Source organism: Coenobita brevimanus, chromosome 40 (genome assembly GCF_032717465.1).
Source record: "Coenobita brevimanus isolate Jiangsu-jjx chromosome 40, ASM3271746v2, whole genome shotgun sequence".
Classification (NCBI taxonomy): domain Eukaryota; kingdom Metazoa; phylum Arthropoda; class Malacostraca; order Decapoda; family Coenobitidae; genus Coenobita; species Coenobita brevimanus.
Genome location: NC_136993.1, coordinates 13,382,148 through 13,398,851, shown reverse-complemented (window position 1 = coordinate 13,398,851; position 16,704 = coordinate 13,382,148). Strand labels below are relative to the sequence as shown.

The 16,704-nt window shown below is 41.3% G+C and overlaps 1 protein-coding gene across 1 annotated transcript in view; it reads right to left on the bottom strand.

The window, feature by feature from the left end:
* Positions 1-10,404, bottom strand: part of LOC145396961 (putative glutamate receptor) — a 237,806-nt gene extending 227,402 nt beyond the window's left edge. Inside the window, exons 1-4 of the mRNA XM_080270194.1 lie at positions 10,400-10,404; positions 9,480-9,675; positions 8,456-8,601; positions 8,062-8,155 (exon numbers count right to left, since the gene is read on the bottom strand). Of these exons, the coding sequence (XP_080126320.1) occupies positions 8,062-8,155; positions 8,456-8,601; positions 9,480-9,675; positions 10,400-10,404 (441 nt within the window). The remainder of the gene's footprint in view (positions 1-8,061; positions 8,156-8,455; positions 8,602-9,479; positions 9,676-10,399) is intronic.
* Positions 10,405-16,704: the final 6,300 nt, after the last annotated feature.

Below are 16,704 nucleotides of genomic sequence, written 5' to 3'. Positions count from 1 at the left end.
AGTGGTGTGGGGGTAGTGCGGGGTGAAGGGGCCATTGGTGGGAGGGAGGCAGCACGAGCACGTGGTGCTCGTAGGCCTAGGGGAGAGGAGGTTGAGTCACTCCCCAGCACTTCTTTCGCCCCTGAATATGCCCAAACTTCCTCCCCACAGCCCCAGGATGTGGGGAAAGGAAAGAAAGGGAAGGGAAAGGGTAAAGGAAAAGGGAGAGGGAAGAGAAGTGCGAGTGATGAGAGGCGCCGCTCTCCACCTCCCCAACCTCCCCCACCACCCTCACCTCCCCACCCTGACGAAGGGGACGATGGTGACGTGGCTGGAGACGGTGGTGTCACGTGGAACTGGGAGGATGGGAGTAATTTTACTCCCATCATTCACCAGTTCACTGAGGAGTGGCGGTCAGGTTGCACGGCTCCAGGTGTAAATGCTGGGTTGTCACGTTTAGATTTTTTCAATTTGTTTTTTGATGAGGCGTTTGTTGGGCGCATAGTAGAACAGACGAATATATTTTCACAATCCCAGCGCCTTGAAAACGAACGCCTAGGAACCACAAGCAAGCATGCAGAACAGTATGACTTTCCCGTGACTATATCAGAGATGTTCCTATTTTTGGCCCTGGTAATCTTGATGGGTGTGGTGAAGAAAAATCAAATTCCTGCCTATTGGACAACGGACCCAATCATCCTAACACCTTTCTTTGGAAAGGTGATGGGTCGTAATAGATTTCAGTTTATTCTCGGCCGCCTCCACTTTTTTGATGCAGATGATCCAGCCAATGCAAATAACACCGATAAAATGAGGAGAATTAGGCTGGTACTTGATCATTTACGGGAAATGTTCTGCTCCTCATTTTATCCCTACAGAGACCTCGTCATAGACGAGAGTCTTGTGTTGTGGAGAGGCAATATTTCCTTTAGGCAGTATATACCCAGCAAGAGACACCGTTTCGGGTTCAAGATCTTTGTTATGTGTGACTGTAAGACTGGTTATGTGCAAGACATAGTCTTGTACACGGGCGCACAGACAGATATAATAGAAGATCGGAGTATAGGACTCTCTGGGGCCGTGGTGAAGACAATGATAGAAGAGTACCTTCATCGTAGTCATGTTTTGTACCTGGACAACTGGTACACTAGCCCTCTTCTCGCTAGGTTCCTCCACCAACACGACACCGGAGTCTGTGGTACAGTCAAGAGAAACCGTCGCCATATGGTCAAGATAGGGAGGAAACTTGACAAGAATGAGGTGGTTTTCTTCCAGGCCAATAACATCCTTGCAACCCTGTGGAACCACAACAGGGAAGTTTGCCTCCTATCAACTGTTCACAGCCCCCTGATGCACCGCACAGACTCCGTGGATCACTGTAGCGAGAGGAGGCGCAACGTATGGAAACCAGAGTCTGTACTTGCCTATAATCTGAACATGAGGCAAGTTGATCAGTCAGACTCGATGATTTCAAGTGTTGACTGTGCCAGGACAACGATGAAGTGGTACAAGAAACTCTTTTTCCACTTGCTCGACATCACGGTCCTGAACGCCCACTACCTGCACGCAATGACCACCGGAGTATCCGAGACCTTTGAGGGGTTTGTGAGGGAGCTGGCACGTGAAATAATCGCCAAGCATGCCCAGGAAAGACCCCCACACCGCCCCCGCGCCCCCCGTGCTGCTCAGACTCCCCTACGTCTTGCAGCCCGCCACTACCCCAGCGCAATCCCTTCCGAACCAAACCGTCGTAAACCCTAGCGTCGCTGCCATGTATGTAAGCACTCGACAGTCAGGCCATCAACGCAGAGAAAAGACACAAGATACGAGTGTGTCGAGTGCAATGTTGCGTTGTGCCTTCAGCCTTGTTTCAAGGAATACCATAATCTCGTACACTTCTGAAACTGTGTGGGAAGGCGAAATGACGCTCATGATAATGGTAAGGCCAGTCAGTAGGTGCTAAGTCAAATATAAAGTTGAAACGGGTGTTATTTTTTCAGAAAAGTAATGTATAAGATGAGAATTAGTGTAAGTGGAAAGAATTGTTATCAAAACTACACCCACTGTGTAAATCTGGTCAGTAAATATGTGATAGCAAGGAAATAAAGTGGAAACGGGTGTAATGTTAGCATGAATAAAACGTATAAGTTGAACATTACTGTAAGTTGTCATAATTGATGTCACGATTACACCCACATTCTGGTCAGTAAGTATGTGATAGGAATTATATACAGTGGATGATGTTGTAATGTTAGTAGTAAGGTATTTTATAAGTTGATTACTTGTGTAAGATGAAACAAATGATATCGCGATAACACTCCCTGTGTAAGTACGCGCAAATATGACGCTAAGTTCCATCTTACGTTCAGAAATGATGTAATATCAATTATATCAAGTGTTTACATGTGCAATGTTAGTGTAGAATAATTATATAAGTAAAAAAATAGGTTGTAAGTTGAATTAGTTGTCATAGCGACTTCACCGTGTGTGTTACTATGCGCTATTATTACGCTATATATTTACGTAAGGCCTGAAATAATCTCAAAACAGTTCTATAAAGTTTAAAAGTGTATAATAATATTAGAAAGGTATTATGTTAGTAGAAAAAGCACAATACGAGTTGAAACATCAGTCACAGCGAGTTCATTCACTACGTAAATTAGCGCTAGCATTACACTAAATGTTATCAAAAGGCCTGTGAATACGTAAAAACAGTTCAATATAATGTAAAATGGTATAATGTTATTGTAGAAGTATTATGTAAGTAAAAAAAATTATATGTATCATGATTTTAGAATGTTAGCGATTCATGGGAACCAAGTTGGCCGATTTTGCTCGTTTCTCACGATGGTACAATGGTTATTTCTGCTCTATTTTTGTATAAAATCCAATATACTCTTTTATCACATGTTTTTATGTTTGTAATAAATTCATTTCTACTTACTTTCATTGGTTTCCCAAACTTATAATACCATAGAAAACGTTTGATGCTCACACCGCATAGGGAGAACACGGGGCCAGGTGGGACCATCGCATACCTGGTTAAGCTAATTAGGGACCCCAGGGACCACTTTCTTTGCCACCGGCCATTGTTTCTGACCAAAAGCGAAAGTTTAAGCAAAAAAAAAAAAGGTCGAAAATTGCCCGGGATTGGGGGGTACCAGTGGTCGAAAAGTTGCCGGGACGGGGCGGGTTAACTTCTGCTGCGTGTCAGTCACAATGTTGTCGTACTCGCTGGTGCCTGGATAAGGCAAACTGGCCACTCTTCAGGGAGTTATGTTCCACTGACCGCACTGTGGACAGTTTTCATAGTGCTGATGAGGCAGTGGCATATAAAACTGATGTAATGCATTGAGCAGCTCTTTTATTGATTCCCAAGACGTCTGGTCGATTTCCAAAACATCAGTTCCCTGGTGGAACCCTGAATGCACCTCTGCAATGAGGGCCAAATGGGTCGCCATCTTTCAGCTTCACCACCATCAAGGGGACACTCAGTATTTAAGGGCTATTTGGAGGGCACATGGTCATGCACGTCGCGTTTTGAAGGAGGCCAGACATGCTTCATGGCGAGAGTATGTTTCCTCCCTTTTCTCGAGGACTTCTCTCACCCAAGTGTGGAATTGGGTCAGAAATAATACTGGCAAATTTCCTGTTCCTTCCCCTCTTGTTTTATATGATGCAGGTGGGGTTGTGACTGATCACTTTGCTGCTGCTGAATTATTTGTCAATCATTTTGTTGGTGTGTCTAAGAATGACATTGAACAGCCTTCAGCATGCCAATGTCAGTGACTGGAATCCTGTAGCCTCAGCTTCACATCTTCTGGGGGTGAATTTTACAATGTTCTCTTTTCTGTTTCTGAGCTTGGGGCAGCTTTATCACAGTGCCATGATCATCTCCAGGCTGTGATGATATTCATATGTCTTTTTACGTCATATGTCTGACAAATCATTTTCCTTTTTACTGGCACTATACTGTATAATAGAATTTGGTGTACTGGTGAGTTTCCGTCCTCTTGGTGTGTTGCTGTGGTTATCCCCATCCCTAAGCCCAGAAAGGATCATCTACAGCTAACAAATTATCATCCCATCTTTCTGACCTCTTGTGTTTGGAAGGTGTTGGAGAAGATGGTAAATGGCCAGCTCATGTGGTACTTAGAGAGGGGCAATTACTTCTTATCAATGCAGTACGGTTTTTGTAAATTGCGATCTACCACTGATGCCCTACTGTCCTTGGAATCTTCTGTCTGTTAGGCATTCTCGACTAACTGACACCAGGTCACTGTCTTCTTTGATCTGAAGAAGACATGCGACACTGCGTGGCATCACGGCACTTTACCTTCTCTTCATGAATTTGGTCTTCGTGACTGCTCATCTATTTTTGTTCAGCAGATTTATCTAACTGTTTTTAAACCCCTTACCTGTGGGCTGTCACTACCGTGACCCTCGTTACACAAGTACCATACCATGGGATGTCACTTCTGTGATCGAGGGATTTTTAAAATTTCCCGGGCTTTCAAGTGTGGTCTTTAATCATCTATCAGTACTGTCAGTGTGTAGCTATAGGCAGCGCTGCTAATACCGCTAGCACTCACATCCAGTGTTACCAGTTTAGCCATTTTTCCTCTGTTTGCCTCACTTCCCCACCTCCCCTCTCCTCCCCCCTCCCCCGCCTAGTTACAGCCTGGCCGCACAACACAACTCCTGGCCGTTTTTTTCCATTTGCTATTTCTATTTAAATGTGCCCTATGTCCTGTTTTAATACAAAAAAATATATGTATATAAAAGGGAACAGGCTAATTGATATTGCCATTGGCCATGAAGTACGGTAGCTAATTTATCACCTGGCAACACCACACATGAACTTGATCGCTAATTTTCCCTGTTCTTTACCAATTGAAATGTCCCATATGACCTATTCTCATACTAAAAAATATATACAAAAAAAGAGAAAGAACTAAGTGATACTTACATTGACCTGGAAGTGGCTAAATTATCGTGTATTGCCTAGATTTCCTGCTATCCCTGCGGGAGGGACACAGCGTGGTCCAGCCATCCCCACGGGTAAAGGGTTAAGGTTCCGAGTGGGAGGAGTGCTTTCTAATGCTTGTGCACATGAAGATGGGGTACCACAGGTAAGTATCTTTAGTGTTACTCTCTTTGTTGTGGCCATCAACAGTGCAGTCAGTGTATTCCTTGCTGGTGTGTGAGGCTCATTATATGCAGATGACCTCTCAGTTTCCTTCACCACATCTAGGATGTCTCTGATAGACAGGAGGTTGCAGCCAGCTCTTAACAGAATTTTGGAGTGGGCTGAGTCTTGTGGCTTCTGCTTTTCTTTACAAAAGACAGTAGCTATGCATTTCTGTTGTCTTTGGGGGGTTTACCCAGACCCTGACTTGTATCTTTATGGTCGTAGAATATCCTGTGTGAAGAGACTCGGTTTTGGTGTCTTCTGTTTGATAGACGACTATCCTGGGTTCCTCATATTCATTCTGTGATGACAACTTTTATGAAAGCTTTGAATTTTCTGAGGATTTTGAGACATACTTGAGATGCTGATCATCAGACCCCCCTACTCTAGCATAGATTTCTTATCCTTTCTAGACCTGAATATGGATGTGAGGTCTACTCCTCTGCAACAGTTGCTCATCTCTGGATATTAGATTCTGTGCTTCATGGTGGTGTACGATTGGCAGCTGGGGTATTTAAGTCATCCCCGATTTTGAGTTTGTTGGTGAATGCTGATGCCCTCCCTCTGGCTTTGCATCACCAATCATTGATGATGAGATGTTGGTATCGTCTTCCCTGCCTTCCAGACTCTGTTTCTTGTGCCATTGTCTCCCAGGATACACGATCATCTATTTATACCTCCTGACCTATTTCCCAAAGCCCTTTGGTTACAGGGTCTGGTCTGTTACGTTAGCCCTCTTAGTTCCAAGGCTGGCAGTCTGTCCACATCGGATCCCGAGGGTGAGTTTCTGGCTACTCCCTCAGGTGACATTCTGTAGGTCCATTGTTGAAAAAAATGGCTTACTTCCCTCTCAGATGTGTCTCTCACACTTTTTAGAACATGCCTCCATTCATAAGTCTTCTGTCCCTGTCTATACTGATGACTCGAAAACTATTACTGGAGTGGGCTTTGGTGTTGTCTTCCCTTCTTTTAGTAGGAGGGGTAGCCTTCCTGGTGTTACTTCAGAGTGTACAGCAGAACTGACTGGAATTATATTTGCTCTGCAAATCATTTTTACTCTCCCCCAATATCCTTTTGTGATTTTTCAGTGACTCTTGTAGTGCTCTCTCTGCACTGGAGTCTTTTAATGCATCCGACCCACTGGCCTTATTAATTTTAGAGTCGCTTTTCTTTTTGGTCGTGGTGGGCATCATGTGGACTTTTCTTGGATTCCCGCACATGTTGGTGTGGTTGGCAATGAGAGGGCAGATACTTTAGCTAAAGCTGCTTCATCTCGATGGCCACCTACCGACTACCTCCCACTTCTGATGTAACACCTTACATGTGATACGCGATTCATGGTTGGCAGAGACACTGGGATCGTTTTGCTCATAACAAACTAAAGGAAATTTTTCAGAGAGTGGCTGTGCCAAGGGTTCTTCTCTCAGTTCCTCAGTGACTGGAGGTAGCCATTACCAGGCTTTCCATTGGGCACTCCCATCTTACACATGCATTCTTGATGAGTGGTGGGACCTTTTTTTTTATGTGAGGAAGAAGGAACCAAAGGCAACAAGCCTGCAAAACTGTACTTTCCAAGGGAAAAACAAAATACAAGAGAGAGCCAAATTCAAGATCCGATCATTTCGAGATGCCTGGACACACTGCGTTTGAAAGACTGGAGATCATAGGAAGCAGGAAATACGGACAGAGGGAGACAGTTCCAGAGTTGACCGTATTGTGACGATTGCCTTGTTCCCCTTACTGCCCGTCACTTGCTGATAGAGTGTCCAAGTCTGGGGGACCTACGTCAGAGATTCCTCCGTAGGCATAAGGGGGCAGATGGTGCCTACTGTCTGTCCTCGATGCTTGGTGGAGCCTCTAGCGATTTTAATGATGTTTTTAGTTTTCTTCAGGAAGCGGGCCTCTTTCCACTTTTGTAAGTAATTAGTATTTTTTTAACTATTCTTTTATTTTCCCTGTTTCATATATTTTAACGGATATTTACCTTATTTTGAACACGCGTATTTTATTTGTGGCGTCCATTACCTTGTTGTCCGGCGGCATATGACCCTGAAAGTTGCGCCCCCAAGATTTTAACTGTGTTCACTCTCTCTCTCTCTCTCTCTCTCTCTCTCTCTCTCTCTTTCTCATATATATATATATATATATATATATATATATATATATATATATATATATATATATATATGGTGTTCGCAAAAGTTCTTGAGTGGTTTTTAATATTTATTTACCAAAACCATTAGGGATAGAATGATGCGGATTGTCCATAGTATGGAGTACACAATAGAGTTTTCTTATATATGTTAGAAAAGTTCAATGATGGCTCCTTTTGTGGCCCTTAGCATATCCAACTGACGATCAGTTTCATATGTGACCCCCAGCATATCACTGGTGACCTTATATTTGGCTTTCGTTATCAGCTCATGAAGGATGCCATTGTTTGGAACATGTGTTTTGTAGACTTCATCTTTTACGTAGTCTCAAAGGAGGAACTCCAAGGGGGTAACATCACAAGACCAAGTTGGTCACGAAATCGGCCCATCACGCCCAATCCATCTGCCTGGAAACTTCTCATTGCACAATGAACGCACATCTAAACTCCACTGAACTCCAGTGAACTAAACTCCACAATGAACTTTTGTAACACGTATAGGAAAATCCATTGTGTACTCAACATTTTGACCAAAAAAAAAATTATCATTCTATCTTCTATGGTTTTGGTTAAATAAATATTTAAAACCACTTAAGGACATTCCGAACACCCTGTATATATATATATATATATATATATATATATATATATATATATATATATATATATATATATATATGTACTGAGAGTTCTAAAAATATTTTACATTGAATTTATCTCAGGAATACTTATACGTCACCTGCACAATGCCCACAATGTGCTGAGTTTTCCTTCCTTTCTTCGTTTGAGTGAAATCATCAAATTCTTCAAGGCTGAACCCAACAACGACATACCTGCAGGAGTACAGGATTATCATGAATAGAGAAATCACTGGGTGACTAATTTTAACTCCTTCAGCGTAATGATGCCTTTTTAGTTTTATTCTCACTGACATCATACATAATTATGAAGCTTGAAAAAAAAGCTTTTTTATAATGGGGTGGTCTGCTCTTTTCTTCACAAGCTGAGTAATGTTGTCTGTCAATTGGCAAACAATTAATATAAGAAGACGGAAGGTGTAGCTTTTAGTAAACCATTTGATATTACAGTAGTAAACTGGATATTAGAAATTGTAAAGTGAGTTTTCCACTCACTTGCCGTAGTAGTCCCAGGCTCTGAGGTGGCGGTCACCAAAGGCCAGCAGAGGTTGAGGGTTGTGGAGAAGAAAGAGATAGGCTCGACAAAGCTCACCACTCCACAGGGCTTTCAATAGGTCGTCTGCTTCTTTCACCAGCACCAACTTGGAAATAAAGTAACACACACTAACTATTAAATGAGTGTATGAGAAAGCAGGATACTGAAATTAATGTGGCTAGGGAACTAACAGGGAATCTAGTTGATTGGGTCAGTATGCACGGAGCACACACTGGTTTTTGAAGACTTTTTTGTTGTTTTGTTTCCTTCATTAAAACGAGATACTCAGCGAATTTACTATCTGGCAGTTGTATGAAAAAAAAACACACACACACACACACGAAATATGTGGGTAAAACATGTGAGATATAGAGAAGATTTTGGAGGCGATTTATATGTGAATGACTGACTTCTCTACTTCACTGGACATGCTGTTGATGGTCATCCCTCATTCTTGCTTTGTTTTCTGTTGTTTCTGGATCATTCAAATATCATCACATCTTTGTGAGGGAAGAAGGGTCATCTTGGTGATGAATTATGATGGCACTCATTAGTGATAAGGATGGCAGTAAATCAGAGAAGACAACTGATGGTTTTACACACACACACACACACACACACACACACACACACACACACACACACACACACACACACACACACACACACACACAGTTTTATAACAGAGGAGGATTCATGTGCACAACTCTTTTTTAAATAAAGGTTAGCAGAGACAAAATAAACATTTCTGCCCTCCAGAGTACCGTTCATCTCTTAATAATTTCCTTTTGGCTACGAGAGACGATAATACTCATCATATTGGGTTCTAAAAAATGATAGTCCTACACTTGTGAGTTTTTATGAGTGGCAAGCATTATTATAAATTACTATCACTACTGAAATATAGCCGAACATAAATAAAAGAAGCCCGCCCTACCTAAATAGTTGAACAATGTGTTGATGTCAGCCAAACTTCAACCTAACCTGTCTTGGGTGAGGTAACGAATCAAGCATTTTTATGAGTGAAGACGTCAGGAACAGATAGTCCACAGCAAACAGCAGTGAGCACTGAGCGATATCACCGCGAAGCACCCACCCCAGCAAAGCACCCAGCCACACCTTCTCTTTCTCCGCCACGTCCTCCAGGCCATTCATTTTCTCCACGGCCGATAATTTGCTCCTTGTGTCAAGAAAAATGCAATCATTATATTATCTTCATCCAAACAAATATTCCAATCTCCATGCGTTGGTGTTACTAGAGTTGTGGTTCACTGTATCTTTGGGAAGAAGGATTAAAGAAGAGACTATAATTAAATGCTTCAATTCCCTCCCCATCTAGCCAACTATTTTGTGAGTGACAGAAAGAAGACCAAAAGACAAGATATAGTTTTATTATTCCAATGATAATGATAAATATGTCGACGATATGGGTGACACTTTCTTGCAGAAGATGGTGATGGAATGGATACTTAATAATAACTTATCCGTTCACACTTCGATTCAAGTTTAATCACTTCTCATTCTCGTAGAAAGATACTATATACTCTTCACCAAGCCATCATCCCCTTCCTATAACTTCCTACCAGTCCCATATCTTAACCCATTAATGCTAAGCGTTCCTGTGCGAGGGATTTTGCTGGAAAAGCACTAAGCGTATTGTCTTCTGCCTGTCGGCTTATAGTGGCGAAACTCATAGGTCCTTACCCCAGGGTCCCCTACTTTATAAAATTTTGAAAATGCCCAGTTCCTTCCTTTATAGAGGACACTGGGCGCCAATGGGTTAAACAAAAACATTTGCCCCAAGGTCCTCTTCATACTCCCCACATGTCATTTAGCACCTGAATGTCACGACTTACCACTTGAAGACATTTCCATTACACCATCACGTGTAAATTACCACTTACTCCATGCTGGCTACTCGTGCAACAGCTTTACAATCACTTCCGTAATGACGTGGGTGAAGATTGATTTTTAATATCCACCTTTGTTTTTCACATGATAAATTATCAACTGGAGTAGTTTGTTTAAACTTTATATTAGTTTACTCATAAAAAGATACAATAAGATAATTGTATCCTTTGTACCTAACCTATGGATATTTTGGACTTAACTTTGGCAGCCACTGAGCCTAAGTGGGTATCCTTCAAAAACGGACATGATCTACAGTGAAAACTTGTTCCTTTGGACGTTACTTTAGCATCCATAGGAACCTTTCTAAATTTCAGTTTTCATTATTGAAATAAATTAATTAATTAAATAATTAATTTAAAAATTGAATAATTATCCAACAATGATGAACAACTGTTTAATCCATAACAAAAGTGAACATTCCAAAAAGCGATCTCGTTACATTATAACGATTTTTAACCTCAGTTTACATTTCCTTTCATATTGCACCTCCCTCCCCTTCTCCATACTCTTAGCTTTTTTACCAAAGCATGCGAAATTGTACTTCCCCAGGATTATTATTCTTACTGTTTTAACAGTATTCTAGCCTAACCAAACCTATTTTCAATCGGGAAACCAAAATGAATAACAACAGACTACACTAACCTACCCCGAACAGATCAATCTTACATAACCTGGACCTTCTTGTGAAACAAAAAAATAAGTGATGTTTTGGGGTATAATTCAGAAATCTTTTTCCCCATATCAGTTATGTATGGGTTATTCAGCAAACTGAACATACATTGCCCATGGTATTCCATTATAGACGTGGTATTCTTAGCCCTTCTCTTTTCACGAGTCTCTCCCTCATCCCGAAAATGCATCACCACTAGTGAAACCTCTTCCCAACCATAACTTCTTTCTTTTAACATACTCTTTTGTGTTATTTTTTAACCATACATCTGAACCTAATCCTCCAATCCTACCTCACAGCAAACGTATCACTGACCCCTATCTTACCTCAGTCTTATCACCAGCCCTGCTGAAACTTACCGGCATCATCAACCCTTCCTCAACTCTTCCTTATAACCATCCAACAAAAACTCATCATTATCACCAACCCAGCCTAAAATCAATCTTTTAACTGCTCCATCCTCAACTCACACTTATCTGCGACGCTACCTCAAACCAACCTTATCACCGACCCAGCTACAAATCATCCTTATCACTGACCCTAACACAACCATATCACCAACTTTACCACAACTCAACCTCAACATTGCCTTGCTGTCAAGCTGCGCCTTCCATTACGGTGGGAAAGAATTGATCAGTATTTTTTAAAAGGCAAAAAAGGAGAATTCAAAAGCCAGAAGCCCTAAATATTATTCCCTCAGTAATAAAGTAAATGAGTATAAAATGAATATTTGAAACAAAAGCATTGAGGCGCCGAATGCTAATCGCCCGCCAAAATACGTTGTTGGCTAAGGTATAAGTTACCTACAAACCAAATTAAAAGACAATTCGCAAAACCCTACAGGATTCAGCAGCTGTGTTTCACAAAAAGCCAATCCATACTAAGAAACATATAGCAGCTGGCATTCGGTCGTTTTTTTTTTTTTTTTTTTTATCAGATCCTCACCGAAAGAAATAGGTTTCTGCACATCCACTTTGTTGCTATTTTCTGAAGGTTTGGTGAAAATTCATCCACAATATTTCGAAATATTTTGGCAACAGATACAGACACACACTGACAAAAACTACATTGCTTCGCCTTGCATAAGGAGGACGAATTAATGAAAGAGCACTTCATCAGGATCATGACTAAGAAAGACGAAGTCCTCCACGATGATGCTACCCAAACAGTCTCCCAAATCGATGGGATACATTTCAGGAAGGTTTAGAGTGAAGCGAACGAATGAACAAATTTATTCCTAGGAGGACCACAGAATTATGATTCATTTACCCAAGAAGTTTTAAAGTCACTCGTTACAACTGGAATTTGGCTGGACCTAGTTCCCGAACACGACTCATTCTGCTCGGAAGAGGTGAGATAGATCCTGAAATTCACCATAATCTGACAAAGGAGGATTACAACAAGCTGTATGACTTGCTTGAACAAATTGGTATAGCGTATGTCCCCAGTCTTCAAACAACGCGAAAATCAAGATCTCCAGACTTCAAAGATCGCCAAAGGAAGATTTTATGTATCTACCAGAATAAGGCACGACAGTTATGACGAGCGTGGATCACACCAGAGAGGAAGTGGATCCACCTGGAGCAATGCCTGAGGTGATATGAGTAAGACCAAACAACCATGGCTGCATTTCCACCAACCTAGTCTGTTCTAACTGTGCTAAAGCAGGGAACTTCTACATCAGCTGTACCGCCTCCTCCTAGTCCTGTGCAATGTGCCTCAAGGCAAGACAGTCGTCAGTAGGGAGTGCAAAATATGAAACTCTCTTATCCAAGTAACAAGATCCCGCCAGGAAACACCCGCTGCCCAACATCCACCCACTGCACTCCCGCGAATTGCTACCAGCAAGACTCAACCCAGATACTACACAATGTACCCCGAAGCCGCTGCTAAATTTACGTCAGCTGAGTTAGGAGCGACTCAAAACCAACAAGAAACATTGATTTGACTGAAACAGATACATAAAGATGCGACTGCATATAACAGTTGCCGAAACATTCTGGAGAAGAGACAGGGAGCTGATGGCGTGATACATCGATCATCTTCTCCAAGAAAGCGGTCTGTTAACCATCAAAATCGAGATCTCACTATTCCGAAGACCATCACGGTAATGTCAGCCCCATATACAAGAAAATCGTCATCAAGCAATCCATCAGCGAGACCAGACTCTCAGAAACCCCATGTGGGAAGATTCCAACAAACGACCTATCACTGGGACGAGATCCCAGAGTCCATCAACATCATCCTGAGAAGGCCGAAAACGATCCTCAGTTCAATAGGCTCCAAACGGGAAACAGAATATGCACCAGAAATTACCTAAGACTTCAGAGAAGACCAAAACAAAGACTTAATCCAAAAGAAGATGCCACAGAGGACTATGCAAAAGAAGATGGAAAGCTGTAAACATCATTTAAGTAGAATCCAAGCTCTCACAAGACGACTCCCATTCCACAATATGGATCATCCAAGTTGTCAAACAGTGATTATAATGGAGGGCAAACGTTCTAGAAGTCAAAAATTAACACCCACGTCCCTTTAAAGAAGAATACAGTATCTACGTACCACACTGAGCACGCCAGCAACAGCAGCAGATCTCTCATGCCAGTGATAAGGATAAACAAGGACTTGTTCTTCCCCTACTCAGTGGAGGAAAATTCATTTTAAAATATATGTGCTACTGCATAATACTAGCCGCTAATTCGAGGGACCAGCCCCGAGGGAATACTGGCTGCGTCAGCCTGGATCTCAATTCTAATCGTTCAGAGTAACCTGAAGGTTGTTCTTTATTTGATTTTCTGTTTAAGCAAAGAATAATCCTCTCTTCTGTGATCAAATTCGTTATAATGGTGTCGTTAAGGGTGATTTTTATTCGCAATCCTCAATTCATAACAATTTCAAGCGATTGCCAAACTGTTTTCCTTATTGTTTTAGGAGTTACTGACACTAATGTTATCTACCTATCTATCTATTTATCTGTAAATAGATATGAGCGAGCGTGTGTGTGTGTGTGTGTGTGTGTGTGTGTGTGTGTGTGTGTGTGTGTGTGTATGTGATCCCCCTCCTTCCTATACATTTCCTATCATTTGTATTAGTTAGTCCCTTGCTGTAAGGTAAATTATCTTAAGAAATTGTGCAGCACATAGCGTGGAGGAAGTCCTGAATGCAGTCGAGAAAATCCCCTCATTACTCACTTTGTTCTTGCCTGTCAAGAGACATTATGCACTTCAGTGTCTCAGGTATATAATCGTGTTTCATATTCTCTCTGATGTGTGTTTTTTTTTTTTTTTTTTTTTTGTGTGTTTCTTGTTATTAACCATCCATTCATTCTGCTTTCCTTGTGTTATGCCTGGCACAGGTAGTGAGGCATTCTTCGGTCCAATTATTAGGAGCAAGCTAGCGAAGCGGGTCAGCGACGTTTACTCTCAGCTATATATGGAAGTGAGTGGCCTGACCCGAACCAACCGTCACACTAGGCAGACGCTAATATGTTTACTCCTATGTGAAGTAGAGTTGAAATTCTTTCAGCATGTGATACACTCATTCAGTAATTTTTGTTATACAGAAGTCTACAAACTCACCCAGAAAAGCGTAGGAACCCCTTGGAATCTTGAGATTTTGAAGGAGGTGTTCGGCTTTAATTGGTGAATACCCCTATTATGAAATCAAAATTAAACATAGATAACACTACGCTGTTACAACCCTCCATTTGACTAAGCACATACCCTCCACCTCGCTGCACACGTAACTAATTGTATAACGTCCCTCACCTCGCCACCCCTTGTATAACACAGAGTCAACAGTTATCTCAGAAGAATTATTTTATTTTCATTTTTCATTATTTAAAAAAAAAAAAACTACTGAAGGTATTGCATTCTACCTATCAAAAGGCACCAGTTCTCCATAAGACGCATAACTATTTGAAATGTCATGGCTCTATTGTGAATACGTTCTGGTTCTGGCTTCAGATTCCCTATGCAGATTGCATTGAAATCTCTTCGAAAAACTTTTTTTTTCTTTTTTTTTTTCTTTTTTTTTTACGATTGACACAACATTCTACCTATCAAAAGGCATCAGTTCACTGTAAGACACATAACTGAAGTTTCATGACTATAGTTAATACTTTCTGAGATTTCATCCAGAAATGAAATCTCTACACCCAGCCACCCAATTCTACAGACAGACACCAGCGATAACAATACCCTCCTCTAACTTTGTGAGGTGGAGGGTAAAATGATTTTACGGCGTAACACTGCATTTTTTGGCATCAATTTAAGCAATTAAATATCAGAGATTCCGCCTATAATTGTATATAAGAGGGAAATTGTGATAATATAGCGCTTGCTTTCTCGTCACGCGCTCACAAAGCGCACTTTAATGGTTAGGTTTATTAAGTTGCATAATTTTGTAATTGTCAGACTTCTATCCGTAAGAGGATCCACTCCTTTCCTCGCTTTTCGGCTGTCTTTCCCATCTCCCCTACCTTCCATCATTTTCTCGATCTCCACGACATATTAGCCTATTTTTCCTTCCCATTATTACACCCCCCCAAAAAAAACATACAATTCTCTAATCGCCTGTTTAACCCTTGCTTTTAATGTTAGTGCTTTCCCTCCCCTCCCAGATGATATTTCTTTCCATTCTCGCTTTAAATATCGCTCTCCCACTGTCCTTGTAGTTGTCCAGCGAATCCAGTCTTCCTCTTTCTCACTGCATATTCTCAAAACTTATCCTGCAAAATCCATCAAAGCAACATTTTTTCTACTTCTCATTGTATTAACCCAAGTGCAAAAGTTCCAGTTACTTTTGTTTACTATTGCATCCATATCCTTGTATTTGCAATTCCTATAAGTTTGTCACTCCCTTTACTTGTGCTGTTGTGAGTGCCTGTGCACGTACAGTACTGTAAGCTATGATGTCTTGTGGTTGTCCTAAACTCAGAGTGAGCCGTACGGAAATTACTTCGGTTATAAATGAAGAGATGTGATGACTGACAGACCTAATAAAAGATACATCAGCATTATTATTTTATTATTTAAATATCCATATTTGTTATTGGCAAGTACAAAAATCTTACCACTTACCTTCGTAAAGGAGAGTCTAGAAGCCCCGAACCAGTTATTACAGTTGTTGTGGATACTAATTTATCCGAGATGTTATTATGGGCTTGGATAATTCCTGGATGTGAAGTGTTGTGGACAAGCAGTGGATGTTGAGAATGGGAGAGTGTCCTTCCCTTCGAGGCTGATTCGGGTGATGCATGGGCGTGATATGTCATTCCAGCACACAGCAGCAGCAACATACTCGACCAGAAGTAGCAGTGCCACTTCATTGTGCAGTTCAGCCTACCTGTACCCAGTACTCTAATAAGACTGATATTCTTCGATAGAGTGAGGTCTTTTTAGTTACTTCTGCTACTCCTAGTATCTTCCAATAAGAGGGTGCTCCTCTTGTGAAAGGACAAATGAAGGATGCATCAACTCCATCCAGTCCAAAATCTTTCTCCCAAGCTTAACATAATATTCTAGAGATAATATGAATATCTACTATTAAAGCTACTCTGTGTGTGTGTGTGTGTGTGTGTGTGTGTGTGTGTGTGTGTGTGTGTGTGTGTGCGTGTGTGTGTGTGTG